We start from the raw sequence: 15520 nt of genomic DNA on the forward strand, positions 1-15520 counted from the left end.
TGGGCTATGCCAACTTTGCAAGCCTGATGGCCTGGCACCGTACATACCAGATGAGAATACTACAAATACAATAAAAAGATCAGCTTCCCAGATTTTTGACTTAAGGCATTCCCTTGTGGTAAAGCTGGGTGAGGAAACAGAAGAACAGACTGAAGGGAAGAGGGGAAATTCAATAGCCCAGAAGCATGCATCGCTGACCTAGTTACTTTGTGAAAGCTTCAATAAAGAGGCTTACGAAGTCATGACTATTACATGGTCCTCTCTGATCTTTTCATGAGGATGAGAAATGGTTGTTTTTGGTTTAAAAAGGAAAAAAAGATTCTGTATGTAAAGTCTCTCTTTGTTGTGCTGTGAACTCCCTGGAGAGAGTATCAGTCACCCTGCAGGGGCTGGAATAATGAACGAATCCATCAGGGAACAGGCTTTCTTCTCCTCTGACATGCTTCAGGGGACCACCCGCACACACGTCAACCCCTTCTCTACAGAGTGCCACCTCTGAAGCCCTACCCAGTCTCAGCCAGCAAGGATCCTTCCCCTCAGAGCCCATCACTGGTGGAGTTTACACGTTCTCAGGCTGAAGAGTGGCATGGCCATGGGCCTCCCACTTTCTGGGCAAAGGCTTTAACCACTGCAGGAAAAGGAGGCAATGCAACCATGAAAATCGGTAATGGGAACTGTGGGGAGGTAGAAGGTACACAGCAGGGCAGCTGGCCAACTGCCACAGCACAGTCACTGCAGAATCATAGATCTTGTATGCAGGAGACAAATGAGAAGGGTAATTGCTGCATGCTTGTGGGAAGAACCAGCCAAAGGAAAAAAAGGATCAACTACCACCTGCATATGACAGCTCTTCTCTTGAAATCTTCACGGGTTCCTCATCACAGATTGACAAATGTGTGCTGTTCAAAACCTCATTAAATTCTTCCCATTAGTGAAACACACAAAGATTTACTTCTTCATTCCTGCACTCTTTCCATGAGTTTCTCAAGAAGAATGGGACACCCCAGAGTCACAAACCCAGTTACAGGAAAGCTTAAGATAGCTACAGAGCCTAGCGGGGAGCATCCTGAGAGCAGGAACTGACCAACCACCAGGTGAACTCCAGAAGCAACTCAGTGCTGGTCAGATGCTGAGCTCCTGCATGTGATTTTATTGTCTTTTGATCTTATTACTACTGATAACATAATGAAAAAGATACATCCTTAATTGTGTGTACTTTTACAATGCAGCTCATTTTAGGGTAAAATGTAAAACAAAAAAAGTAGCCTATATAACATCTTGCTCAGGATAACGGACAAGTGCTACTCCATGCTAATTAGTAGCTTTACAGAGAGTTGAAGTAAAATAAACCAGCATGTAGCTACAGACCTCCCTTTAGCAGTGGCTTGAAATTGCACCATGGGTACCATCTAATGCACGAGTATTTTAAGAGACTGGATAGTTGGAGAAAAAAACTGGAAAGGGAAAAGGTGTAGTTACATCTACCATGTTTCCCCAAGCATGCAATTTAGTGGACAGAAGTTACTCACACACACACTACTCTCCTGGAGCACTCTAAATGCACAAGGTATGCCAAGTCCTGATCTAACTACGACTTCAGATCTGCTCCAGCCACAGAGCTCCCAAAGCATATGGAAGTCAGTCAGGACAGCCAGGTAACTGTTACCCTAAAAACAGGGAAGCAGTCAAAACGATGAGAAATTTCAGCTCCCTCTGAGCACTAAGACCTGTCTGAAACTGTTGCCTAAACCGTGCTATCAAAACCACTGCTGTTCTGCAGCTTTATATAGCAAGCTGTCAGTAATATCTGAGCAACTAATTAGATGTCAAGAATCAGACCAGATCAGCACCTCAAGACACACAAGAATCCTGGACAGCTGCTTCTGCTTCCTTCTCTGAAAATAACCAGAAGTGATAACCCATTACTAATCACCCGTGGTCTGTTTCAAAGTTCACCCTCTTGTACAGCAGCATTAAAAATGTGCTTATATTATTTAGTGAGATGAAATCTACAAAATTACCACATTATCATCCAAAAGCCCCAGGCACCACCTAACCATGCCAACAAGTGACGTATACATGTGATGTGCTTACTGCCATTCTGGGCTACAGAATCCACAGCAGGATTAAAAAAAAGATGGCTCACCTGAATCTCATGTCTGAAATATTTAGACCCGGGAGAGCTACAGGTTAACTCTTGGGAAATCTAACTGAACGCCCTTTCTTTTCTAAGTCAATGACTACCAGCTCATTTATGACCCTTCCAGGTGAAACATTAAACAAAATTAAAAACCACATCCACATTCTGAGGAGTTTTTCCCTTAGTCCTCATTTCCCATTCTCCACTTTGCTTCCTTATTAATTACACCAGCACTAGCAGCTTATCAGTGATGAGGGAGCTTCAGTTTTCATACAGATTGGAAATGTACACCAGTGCTTTCAAAGGAAAGGCCTGGTCTTGATAAGAAATCATCCCTCTTACACATTTCACTTTTTTGGGGACTACTTATCCCAAATCAATTAATCTCCATCCTCGCGAATTCTCCTCCCGTGATTCTTCCTGGGCAAAAATCCTTAATGACACATTACAAGAACTTTGGAAGCATCTTCTTTCCCTCAACTGCCTGAAATCTCTCCTTCCTAACATTCGGAGGACTTCGAAATACTGCAGTCAAATTACTCTTTTGCTCCAAGAAAGAGAACCGGATCACTCTGGCTCCTGTAAGACTGATATCACAACCCCCCCCTCGAGGGAATTACAGCCTCATAACATACAGTTGCCTATTATTTATTCTGTGGCCAGATTCTCAGCTGGTATAAATCAGGGCAGGTTCCTTGCCTTCAATATAGTAAAGCTGATTTATGCCAGCTGACAATCTGGCCCTGCCTGTGTTCCACTTGCACAATGCAAGTGTTTAAGGAGGCCCATTAAAGTGCCCCAGGCACATAAGAGCCACACTTGGGTCTTTACTTGGAAAATGTTGCTCTGAGGAGTAGAGATTGTGAAACCTTCTTGCTGCTTTCTGAGTATGTACTGTTCTAATTCACTTTTTCTGTTACAAAAGGAAGTCTCTAAGCCCTGACAGAGCCACCATGACCTTAGGAACACAAGAGGATTTTTCTAATGTCTTCTGCATAGACCGCTTTTTTTAACTGAGTTTAAATGCTGAATTAAATGAAGTCTACAGGAATACCAATGCGATGTTTTGGAGGAACCAATCAACTGCACAGAGGGCAGAGGCTATCTTTCAAAACTTGTATTACTGGTAAGTATAAAAAAGCCAGAAGCATGCAGTGTGACTTTCAAATCACCGGCTGAGCCTCCAGCTTTGGCTGCTTGATAAGCCTCTCTTTTTCACCTTAAAACCTCAGATGTCTACTGATGGAGCACGGAAACAGCTCTTTTGAGGATGTGGGCCAAAGTCCTTGGGTACAAACAGAAGGAACGTAGGCAATAGAAGACAGCTTTCTAATACCTCTGATTCCAGATTGTCATTTCAAAGGCACAATGTTAACCCTAGGTGTCATTGTAGTGACATATCTTCTGGGTTGTAAACTGAAGCGTGACAAAGCAGACTCCTCTATCTGTTCCTGAAATCTATTCATTTCAGTCAATTTTTTGCCAAAATACTATCCTGGGTGAGTGGAGAACTGGAATCCTGGAATCAGACTATCAGGACTGTTAGTAATAAAAATTGTGGTTCATTTGCATGACAGAAATTTCTGAATACAGCTTGTTCTTATGATATGAAACAAAGACTAGAAGACACGAGTCATTCAGAGCGCTGCCATTCCCACCCAAAAAGGAGAAAATGAACACATGGCTACAGGTCAGTCTAAAAAACTCAGGAAAATGTTTTTCCTGCCACACAAACTGGTGTAACATTTCATGCATTTTCATATTCACAACCAGAGAGAAACAAAAAACATTTGAAGTGGTGGGTGTGGGGGTGTTCGTGCAAGCATGCGTGAGAGAGTGACAGCTCTCCAGTATCCTGGGGAGAGTGGATAGGGGGAGCTCCAGATTCAAATGTGCATTTTATGAGTCAGACCAGGCACTTGATCCTTTCTTCCATCCTCGACCAGGGATTATTCTAATTATCGATTAATGATAATTTGTCTTTATCTGCCTATCTTCCTATATCAGAAATTCCACTGTGGACTAAGGGAAAAAAAATAATTAAAAGTTTCCTGATGAAAGTTTAATGGAAACTGGTACATTTCCACAAATTGTTTCAGTTTTGACAAATCAGCATTTTCCCATGAAAAACAGTGTCAAAACCTCTCAACCAGCTCTAATTCTAACCAGATTAACTCGGGGATGAATGCCAGCAGGAAGTTCTTGCTAAATACCAGTTGTTTGAGCAAAGGAAAACTACTCCTTCCCCAGACAATCTTCCCAGAGGTAAAAAGGCTTTAAAACCCATACAAAAAAAAAAAAAAAAAAAAAAAAAAAAAAAGAAGGACGCGTAGTTCCAGCTGTAACAACGGCAGTGGCATTCAAAGCAAGAGGAAGAGCAAGGAAATGGCATATTAAAAAAAAATAATATGCACAAGCATGGACAAATCAGCAACTAGTACTTCTCCTGCCACTGCTAGTTATTGTTTCTTAAAATCTGAAACAGTTGCTAAGCTTTGCAGCAATGCAAACAAATAGATATTAGTCCCTCAGAAATCCATATGGACTGTAGGGCAGTCGCCTTAATACATGCTCCCATTTAAATTCTGATTAAATCCTGAGAAATTAACTGACACAAATGATGGCATGCTGTCACCAGCAGAAATAGAATAAAGCAACTCCTGGTGAGATTTGTTAATTCTGACTACTACTTTGGACAAGTTTTACATCACTGGATGGTGTTTGAAGTGGTTTGCTCGCTCTATGTATCTTACCCTAAACATCTGTACACTTAACCAAATCTGTGCTCTTTCAGGCAGTAGTATAGAAATGGTCATAGCCAATCAGTGCTAGTGCTGCTCTGTCTTTATGCCAGAATGAAGACATAGTATGACAAATATCCACTGAAGACTCAGCTGGGTCACTGAGAACCCAATCTTGCAAATATGCGGTGTCAACTCATTGCTTACAGGGGCATACAGATCAGCAGCATTTGCCTTAACTACAATGCCCTGCCCCAGTGTGTACACCCACTCCTTGCTGTAAAAGCCATAGTAAGAAGTTTCTCCACTGTTTCTTAATATGACTCTTATCACTTCTACCTGCCAGTGAAGCTGAACTTCGAAAGGACTTAGAACTAGTCTGTTGAAAACTAGGTATATTCCTTCTGATTTATTTTGGTCTATTTTAACCTTCCAGAATTAGAGTTCATAAAAAAGCACAAATATTTTGTCGTGACCTTTTATTTTATTCTGGATTATAAGAGTTTAATAAGCAGTTCCCATTATCCTATAGGAAAAAACCCACAACCCAAAAAACTCTCTAACCCCAACAAAATTTAAGGCTAAAGACCTATTAAATAAACCAAAATCTCAGCACTAAATCTCTTAGACTAGAACTCGGCCAACTGTCTTTTTTTGTAAGAGGACTAGCTCTCCACGACTCCATGCTGGAAATCCCTTGCACTTTCTAACATCTGCACAGACTGGTTGGTATCTTAGTCCATTTACTGAGTTTGCAATGCTCTGGCAATACAAACTGGATCATATCCCTGGGATGTGCTTACCTAGTGATTCCCCCTGAATCAAAGGACTCCCATTGTAGCAAAGAACTGCACCGTTAGTTTCCCATCCACCTCAGGACATCCCCTCTGTTCTTCTGCTCACCTAGTGCCAGAGGGGCTGTGGGGACCATGGGCACACCAGGACTGTAAAAACTCACCTCCCTCCTGCCGATCCCATGGGGATCATGACCATGGGGCCACAAAGGTGGCTGGAAGCCCTGATTTTCACTGTGCCACCACCACTCAACTGTAGCTGTGCCAGCCAGCATGGAGACTGCATGGATCACTTTCAGATCAAAAGCTGTCATTGTGCTAGTGATACTATTTCATACCTAGCTGTTACACAAAACCCAAGAAAGTAACAAACTGGGCCCAAGTGGTTAGTTTTGCTCATTCTGGCTGTACTGTAAGTGAGGCATAGTTCTTCTGAGGTCAGAGGAGTGACAGTGATAGAAAGTGAATGCTAGCAAAGTGTGTATAGCACAAACATACATTATTAAAAAAAAAAGTTCCTATGTCACAAATGCAAAAATATCATCTTAAAAATATCCTACAGAGGAAATATCGGCATGGGAAACTTCAACAACTGGTGCTACAGTGATACTATGCTCTTTTTCCTCCCCCAAAACAACAACTTCTTTCTAAAAGCCTAGTCCTATTAAAAACCCAAACCAACCACATAAAAAACCCTCCAAAAAACAAACCATGAAGAATTTTCCTTCTGATAAGAGCCTGACAGTGTCTTTGCTCCTAAGTTCAGAATTAACCTTGTCACAATGACAACTTTTATCAGCTCACCATTATAGCACACTACATCTTTGAAACTCTAACAATTCATCCCAGAAAGGATTATTTCATTTTGAAGCAATGCTGTTAAGCTAAATGTAGGTTATATAATAGTAAGTGTTTATAAAATATAAGTGAAAAAGTATTATCAATATGAAAAAACAGAATTATTTCATTGCCCTTTTTTTGAAATTACTTTTGAAATAGTTTCAGGAAACTTCTTTGCTATAACTGTATGTAACTCTACTGATGCTAATGGAACTGTATTCATTTGCAGCAGCTTAAGATCTGGCTCATCATTTTTTAATAGAAACCATTCCTGTATGGAATTCACCACCTGAATATTACAGAAGTATGTTAATGCCAAGGAGCTCAAAATAGCAATTAAATAAAAGTGATTTTCAAAGTCCAAAGTATAAAAGTCTTAGAATTCAAGGATACCCCATGAACAGAGGAAAATGCAATGCTATCTCTGTTCTATTGCTATTTCCCTCCTGAAATAACTGGAAATCTGCCAGTTTTAATGGGGGGCAAGAATGCATTTTAGATTTGCTTGTGTTACAAACATGTTCCACCATGTTACAAAGATGTTTGTTCTCATACTTCCCCCTTGCAAATATGTGAAGTGCTAAATTTGATTTCATGACTATAAAATTAACAGACTGTGCTATAACTCTTAAAAAATAAGGATACAATAATGCAAGTACAGTTTGGCTGAATGGAGAAACTAAGTTCCTAGTGTTCAGAAATGAACAATTATTACACAGATTATTCCAAGGAATAAGTTTTTGGTTTTCATACCCCAAAGATAAATTACAGGTTCATATTCACTTGAACACAGCTGTGTCAATTTCTTATGTGGGCAACTGCTGGTTTGCACTGCAATCTATTGAATAAATGTTCCATATAGCATTCACAATTATTCTAAACAACAACAACAACAAAATCTCACCTTGTCCCTTTATTCTAAGGAAGAAAAATTCAATTACTTGTGTGTAGTACAAGACATAAGAGCATCTTTTGCAAAGTAGATAGTTCCTATTAGACCAGCTCACCAATTTGTGGTTTTGTCCAGCATGTTTATGGGAATGTGCCATTCCTGTTGACTATTTTGCTGTGAAGAATGTTAAAATGAAATCCTAGCTGGGGCTTTATTAACCTCTTCACCAAAAGCCAGCTGGTTAGTAGGCATACCTGAGAATTGAGCCCTCTTGAGACTGGTATTTCTCCTGCCTCATCCTCACTGAACTGCTGAGCTATTGATTATTACAGTGTAAATAGCTCTTTTTTTCTGTTTTGTCTTCCCCAAAACATTTGGCAGCTCTAGTTTTCATTTGGATGCCAAATAAAAACCAACATACAAACCTCACACTTTCTGCCCCCCACAGAACTGTTGTTTTCTGACAAACTGTTCCCATTATATGCACAACAAAATCCTATGGTGAATATTAAAACAACTGTTGGAGCTACAGAATAAATTGTCTGACAACAGGTCTACTCAGTTGTGGTTATTGTAGGGTGTACATGAAGATCAGTATAAAAAATGCTGAATCGTAACCAATCTGTATATATTTTTCCTCACTGGACCTGTGATAAGAAAGAAGAGCAAACTCTTAGACTATGCCCATTTTAAAAATCTACCTGTAGTTTGAGACTCTCTAGATGGGCTGAGTGGGGAAAAAAAAAAAAAAAAAAGCAAAAAAGCAAAAAAAGCAGCATAATAATAAATAGCACAAGATTAACAAAAGTGGAGCTTTTTAATTTAAAGCTTTTTGTGATGGGAATCTGCAAAAAAATGGGGCTGGGGTCAAAATAAAAGACAACACTAGTTGAGTATGATTTATATTAATCAGAAATAATAAAAATATATATCAAAATCAACAAGAAGCTGCACACCTCAAATTTAATATAAAACCATTTTAGGCCCTGGGACACCATAGTGTCTTATTCTTAAACTTTTTTTATTAATCTGCCCTAAGCTTCCATGAGTAACTTTGCAGGTATGTAAAACCTGTTGACTTTGACAGGATTATTAATGAAGCATGAAGTTATTCATGCTGTACGTAGCTATTGGCAGTAGCTATGCAAGAGCTATCTAGTTTATGTTCTTATGTTTTAGCAACAATTTTGAGATTATGATTGACCATGAATGGACCACAAGGGACAATCAGAGGGCACAAAGTTTTTAGAAGCTCAGGTGTCGGTACATCTCACCTGAAGACTAAAACGAGGTGTGTGATATGTATCACAAGACATCTCAGAAACCTGCTTAATTCTTCAAAACTGTCTCATATGTAGTTTTGCTGCAATCCAATGTTCTCTTGTTAGGTTCAGCAGTTGTGCAGCAATGTGGTTTAGGGCCTAACTTTGCAGTTACAGATGTTAGTTCACATATGCAGGTTAGCAGTGATAGGATGGAGACTGAAAGCTCCTCAGGGCAGGGACCTTGGTTTTGCAGCAGCACTTTGAACTCTTACTACATTCCAAATTATCCTATGAAGAATTCTGCTAAGCCACAACCTCAAAAACCTATCGAAGGATGCCTTGGTAGAAACAGAATAAGGGATGTAAAGCGTCATTAAAAGCGAAGCAAGGAACACCAGCACTAAGCACTACAGGAACGACTGTTACTCTCAGTCCAACCACTCACAATCACGGCCGAATTCCACTGTAGGCAGTGGAACATAAAACAACTCTTTGGTAAGCAGCTGCTGACCCACGCTGCAGAGAGCTCTGCGGTGCGCACAGGCCAGCAGCTCTGAGCGCCGGCGGGCACCGGCTCGGGCCGCGTCGCTGCCCAGGCACCTTCCAGCCCCTCTCACTGGGGACGTGCAGAGAGAACAGGTCCTAGTCCCCGGGGCATGGCAGAAGCTGTGCCGGGGGCTAGATGCTGCAGCCGACAGCCCGCACCGGGGGGACGGGAGGCGCGGGCCGCGGCCGCTGCTTCGCCCCGGGCCCTGCCGCCCCCCGGGCACACGGTGCGGCCCGGCACCAGGTGCGGGAGCTGCCGCAGCAGCTGCAGGGCCGGGCAGCCACTACGGCGGGGCCGGCGGTCAGCCCCCAGCTGCCCTCTGCGGGCTCCTCCGGCCGGACCAGACCCCGCTGCATTTCCTGCCAAAGCCCCCTCTCCCCCCGCCTCCCTCCACGGACGGACAGGCGGTTTTGCCAAGAAACCCCCAGATTCCCAGTCCTTTCTTCCCCGCTTACTTTCCAGCGGGGCTATAAACAAACACGCCGACCCCTCCCGAAACGTTTCCAGCCTCCAAACTTTCTTAGCAACCGCGTGTCCCCCTCCTGCGGCGGACGCCGGCCCCCGGCCCCGCTCCTGCCCGCGGCCCCCGCAACTGTCAAGCGGCAGCGCCGGGCCGGCGCACACTTACCCCGAAGCAGAGCGGGGACCGAGCTGCCCATGAGGACCCAGAGGGAGACGCGCAGCAGCAGCCGCCGCAGGCTCCTCGGCAGCCGGGGGCTCATCGCGGGGCCGGGTGGGCACGGCCGGCGGGGCGCGGGCGGGGCGCGGGGGCGGCGGGGAGGCCGAGGCCGCGGCGGCGGGGCTGGCGGGGCTGGGAGCGGGCTGCGCGGCTCCGCGGCTCGGGGCTGCGGGTGACTCACTGAAACTTCACTTCGGCGCTGCAGGGGAAACAGGAAATCTTAAACTTCGCCAACAGCTGGGCAGGACTTTCTTACTCTTACAGTAGTTCCTTCTCCCCCTTCCCACAGTCACCCCCTCCCCTGCGCTCGCCCTTTTTCTTTCTTTCCTTTTTTTTTTTTTTTTTTTTTTTTTTTTGCCATGAAACCTCACCCAGTTTGGCGTCAATCATCTGCCAGAGGCCAGCCCCTCTCAGGTCTGGCTCTCCCACCACAAACGCGCCGGGGCCAGCCCCGACGTGCCGCCCGGCTCCCCGTGCCTGCCCCCCCCCCCCCCGAGGCGGGCACCGGGCACCGCCATCCGCCCTCGCGCCTTGGCCTGGGACCTCGAGGTAGACGGGAAACCGGCAGCTCGAACGGTTCCTTCTCCCCACGGGGTTGACAAAGGCCCAGTCCTGCCACTCAGGGCGTGGGGGCTTCCCAGAGCTCCTCCTGGGATTCGTACCCTCACCGTACCGATGCTGCTGCAGCTTGTTTCCCCCCTCTGCAGAACCGGCGTGGGAATGAGGGACGCAACCCCCAGAGGAACTAAAGCAGGGGGCAGAGAGGCTGGAGTCAGGGTAATAGCGAGAAATGTTCACACAGACTAGCCGGGCACTCAGCTTGCAGACTTGGAGCTGACAGGGACAACTTGCCATGTGCCTCTTTTTTTTTTTTTTTTTTTTTTTTTCTTTCCCATTTTGCTCCCAAATGGGTAGACGTGCTCCACTTGGTCCCAAGGGCTGCAAATGTGACACAGATGAAGTTCTTCTTCATCTCTTTCCGAAGTAGGTTTAGCTTGTACCAGATTTTTTGCCTTCTCCAGGGGGGAGAAATTGCACGTAGGATTCCGGGAGCAGGACCACACTGGTTATGCCAGCTTTGCACGACCCAGGCAGAGACTACAAGAACTGTTAAGACTCTCAACCAGAATAAGGCCTGAGCTTTCTGCCAACATGAATCCAGCAACTGCATAGCCAGCAGTTGTCTTGAGACTCATTTTTGGTTCACAGAGTCATCCTTCCTCCCCGAGTTAAATGGCTGGGAATTGATTAAAAGATAAACTGATACATGTGGGGATAATTTGAGGGTGTCCGTTCAGATTTTGGTGATTCACTTTTGTTTCAGTTACAACACTAGTTAAAAGGTACAGACCTGGGTATTTCAGAAAAAGGCTAAGCCTTCAGGAGGAATATATGTGATCATGCTCTGAATGTCCCAGATCATCTCTGTATGAATGTGGAAATATTTGCATAATGCATTTAATTGGCCTATAACAGACATAAAAAAATCTCATTGTGATTTAATGTAAATTTTGTTTTAAAAACTCCCTAAATGCGTAATTTCACAGTGCAGTCCCTGTTTATGGTGCAAATTCTCATAACCCTCTCCAAGAGCATTTTCTTCTTCCCCACCCCCTTTAAATACAGCCCGGATTCACTCAAACACAGTCACTGCCTTTCAGAGCTAAGAAAAATGTTGGACTCCCTTTTGAGCATAGACTGGAGTGTTCTTATCAGTTTCTGTGGACCAACTCTGTGCTAGAAGCTGGCTGTGTTTTCAGTAATCCACTTAAACAAAAGCATTTCTCAACCCCCATCAGCATATACTGTACGCTGTATGCATTTCTCTCTCCTTGTAGCTGTCAAGTTGCAGTTGCCAAAGAGTTGCTGTTTGCTTAGGAAGTTGGCTGTGTACACTGAACTCTCCTGTTGGCTTTTAAGCTTCTTTTCATATTGGGAGTTAGTCACCAAAAACTATTAAAGACGAGTTTAATGTTTATACTAAGTACATAATATAAGAGTTAACTATTCAAACCTGTCACAATCCAGGCATGACTTGGCAAGCTGCCCTCTGCCTCAGTTGCATCTCTCTTCCTCACACGAGTGCCATGGCTCTTCTCCCACATGGGCACCTTCTGGCTAGTCTCTCTCATGAAGGGTCTGGCAGCAGGAGAGAGACTTGCAGGAGGTGGAGGCCTTGGGGAGGGCTGTGCTCAGGTGTCCCCCTCCAACATCCCTGACTGCAGCCTGGCATCACAGCACCTCTCTCTCTCTCACGTGAGGTGAGACAGCACCTGATACCCAGTTAAGTGAGGAGTCCACTACAAGTGTATTTCAGAGGCCTGATATTTCTAAAGCCCGATGTTTCCATATAAGCACTGTTTTTATTTCATATCATGCACTGAGGATTGTACTACAGCTGCACTTTGGATGTTCAGAGAGCCCATGACAGTGGTAGGCACCACTAGAAAGATTCTGGATAGAAGGAATCTATCTTACCTGGAAATCCTCAGTGTAGGAGTAACTTTGTTACCAACAGTCAAGGAGGAGGCTGAAGTAAATGCCAATTTGTTCACAGATTTGTCCCTGACAAGCTTATTAACAAAGGCTCACGTCCTGCCTTTTTGAGTGCTATAAGCTTCCCTGTTAGGGCCAAAATGCAGCTTAATCAGGATTTCCTGGGCAACCAAAATATATATATAACATTTCTTTCCATTTTATTGTTCATAGTTCTCAGTTTTTAAACAGATGGCAGTTTATTACTTCTAGATTGAAACTGTGAGTATTTAACCTCAGCCTGACTGAGGTAAGAAAGAGCCGGCTCTGAAGAGCCACAGGTTAAAGCTGTAAATAATTAACTTCAGCCTGACAGAGTGAGAAAGGGTCAGCTGATTTCAATTCACTACTCAGGCAAAATATCGAAGCACTGAATATTGTGTTTTCTTTCTGAGCCTTAGAAAGAGACACCCAGAACACAAACAAGCTAGTACCTCCTGTATCTCAGGGCCTCTTAGTGAAGACAAGCTAAATGCTTCTTGCTGTAGTTTTAGGTACAGCTTTTTAAAACAGTCCATAAAAACTACTGAGTGTGAAGGATTTCTCTTTAGTATTCCAACCATTTCTCAGCTCGCAGTATCATATTTCTATCGAAATCCCACATGTGCTAGAGCGTTATTCTCATATGAAGAACAATTTCAAGCTTCCACAAAACTTGCATTGTTACTAAAAACTGTCATTTCACTCTACACGACATACACTTTTAACCCAAAATCATTGTAGCCACAGCCAAGATCTGCTGTTGTGCCCCGTCCAGCCACTATTTTGATTAGTTTATTAGCTCCCAGTGTTGCTTTGTTTAAGAAAGAATCCCACAACAAGCTGCTTCCCAGATCCACTGACTTAGAATTAAGTAAGGCCTATACAGCTGCACTAACATAGCATAATGTTTATGCCTATCTAAAGCTGACATACATGGCTTAGGGTGAAGATATCTCACCTTACTTTAGCTGTCTAAAAGTTAGCCTTGGAGCGAAGTTCCAGGAGATGACTGAGACAAACGTAGCACCTTTCCTGCCATCTAAAGAAGCAGTCTCATTTGTGGATGAGAGAGGAGTCTAGATATTTTAAAATCCTCTAGACACATGAGCTGACAACAGAGACATCTACTTTTTAGGTGTTGGATGTTAGATGACATGAACCCTAAAGAAAATGTTCTCTGAATTGTATGCATCATCTAAGCTACAATATGCTTTACCAACTGGTAATCGTTTATCACTGCCTTGATTTTTGTTTGGAATGAAACAAGGCAATTGGGTGCATAGTATGCTGATATTGCCTTGACAAAACTACCGATGACATAACTAGAATACATAGTTTGACCAAAATAAAAACATCGATGACTCTGACTAACTTTTGTCATAACTACTTTTAAAAGTAAACTAGGAAATCAGCTTTGAAAAGTTGACACATCCCATTTTGATCTTTTTGTTATGATACAGATCAGGTTTTTGAAGCAGCCAATTAATTTTGAAATGTTTTTGTTTACTCCATCTTACATACAAAAGCAAAACATGGGGAGCAACATACAACACTGATTTCACTGCAGTGAAGGAAGAGGTTTATTTTCAGGGAAATTCTGGCAATTCAGTTCAAAATAAAATTTTGTAACCCTGTATTATGTGCAACCCCAAACTTCTGTTCCCTGCAGCACTCTGTTCACAAAGCTGATATTTGGCTGCTAATTTTCAAATTGAGGGTGCCTGGCAGGGAGTATTGGCCTTTCAGTGTAATTGATAAAAGCTCTGCCTGTCTTGTGCATCATTTGCTGAAGAACACATAGTCCTCTTTGGAGTGATGTTAAACTACTGTGCCTTGTATCACTGCTTGCATCACCTTTCTCTTTTAATTTAGGTTATCATGGAGCACAGAATTACAGTTAGCATTAAATGCAGTTTTCTTCTTTTGCATAATCACTGGTTTCAACTTGTTACTAATAATTTGCACCATTAAGAGAACACACACAGCCTCAAGCAAGGACATTTACAGAAGGTTACGTTCATTGGAAAATGTTTTGAAAGACTCATAAAAAGTGTTTGGACTTAACACAGCATTATGCTTATCTCACAGATATAATCAAATTAAAACATCTGTTGTGTATAATCATCCGTTAGAAGGAGGCAATCAGCTTGTTATCAACTCCTGCATACATCAGAAGCAACAAGAATAATGTTATCTTCAAGATTTATCTTAGTAATGCTTTCTGTACAAATCTCCTGAATGACATCTAGCAAAATAAAGTTTTGAAATATTATTCAAATTAGTGCTAGACTCCCTGGGCACTGCCGTTCACATGATCTCTGACTTATTAGCTAGAACTCAAATCAACCACTTTCAAGCTTCACTGAATTGGCTTGTTCTGTGTTTACTGTGTATGTATAAATACCCTCAAGAGTGAAAGCAGAATTACATTAGTGTCAGTAGAGATATGGTTCTTGTAGTGCTTCTGGCAGGGCCAGAAGCAGGAAGGACGATTATTCTCACCACACAACCTTTTATGTGGGAATTCCATTCTATTTTTCCAAAAGCAAAGGACACTTGGAGAATTTTATACTGTTTTCTTGAGTTTCTTTGACAATGGGTATCTGAGCTAGGGAAAAACCTTGCACATTTCCATAAACATGTTCTATCTTTTGTCTTAACTCTTTTACATTTTCAAAATACATGGAACCAAATTATTACAGAAACATTTGGGAGATGATTTAAACTGCTCAAAAATATGGTTACACGTGCAACCTGTCTCCATTACCACAAAATTTGTCATATTTATTATTATCAAAGCTTGTAACTTTAGGCTCTTCATTAGAAAGAATTTGAACATTGGATGCCAAGCCTCAGAAAATATCTGAAGATATCAAAGAACCTAAGTAGGGTAACACAGAGGCCCTTCTGTTTCATTTTTCCCACTGGAACAAAAGGCAGTTGTGAATCCATGATAGAGTATATTGCTATATCTAATCTGAAAGAATCCCAGTACTTCAACCACAAAGCCCCAGAACTGAGGAAAGTATCCTCCCATCTCACCAAGCAAAAAATCATGTCTGTGTTATTCAGGAATGCAGTACACTGATGATATTAAACTGACTC

The 15520-nt window shown here is 42.7% G+C and overlaps 1 protein-coding gene across 2 annotated transcripts in view; it reads right to left on the minus strand.

The window, feature by feature from the left end:
• Positions 1-15520, minus strand: part of TGFBR2 (transforming growth factor beta receptor 2) — a 130323-nt gene that overhangs the window by 50960 nt on the left and 63843 nt on the right. Inside the window, exon 1 of one of the 2 annotated variants that reach the window (XM_055707830.1) lies at positions 9848-10089. The exons of the other annotated variant lie outside the window; for it this stretch is intronic. Coding sequence (XP_055563805.1) covers positions 9848-9941 — 94 coding nt within the window. The 5' untranslated portion in view covers positions 9942-10089. Of the gene's footprint in view, positions 1-9847; positions 10090-15520 lie in introns of those variants that run through there. 2 annotated transcript variants of the gene reach the window in all.

This window comes from Falco cherrug, chromosome 4 (genome assembly GCF_023634085.1).
Source record: "Falco cherrug isolate bFalChe1 chromosome 4, bFalChe1.pri, whole genome shotgun sequence".
Classification (NCBI taxonomy): domain Eukaryota; kingdom Metazoa; phylum Chordata; class Aves; order Falconiformes; family Falconidae; genus Falco; species Falco cherrug.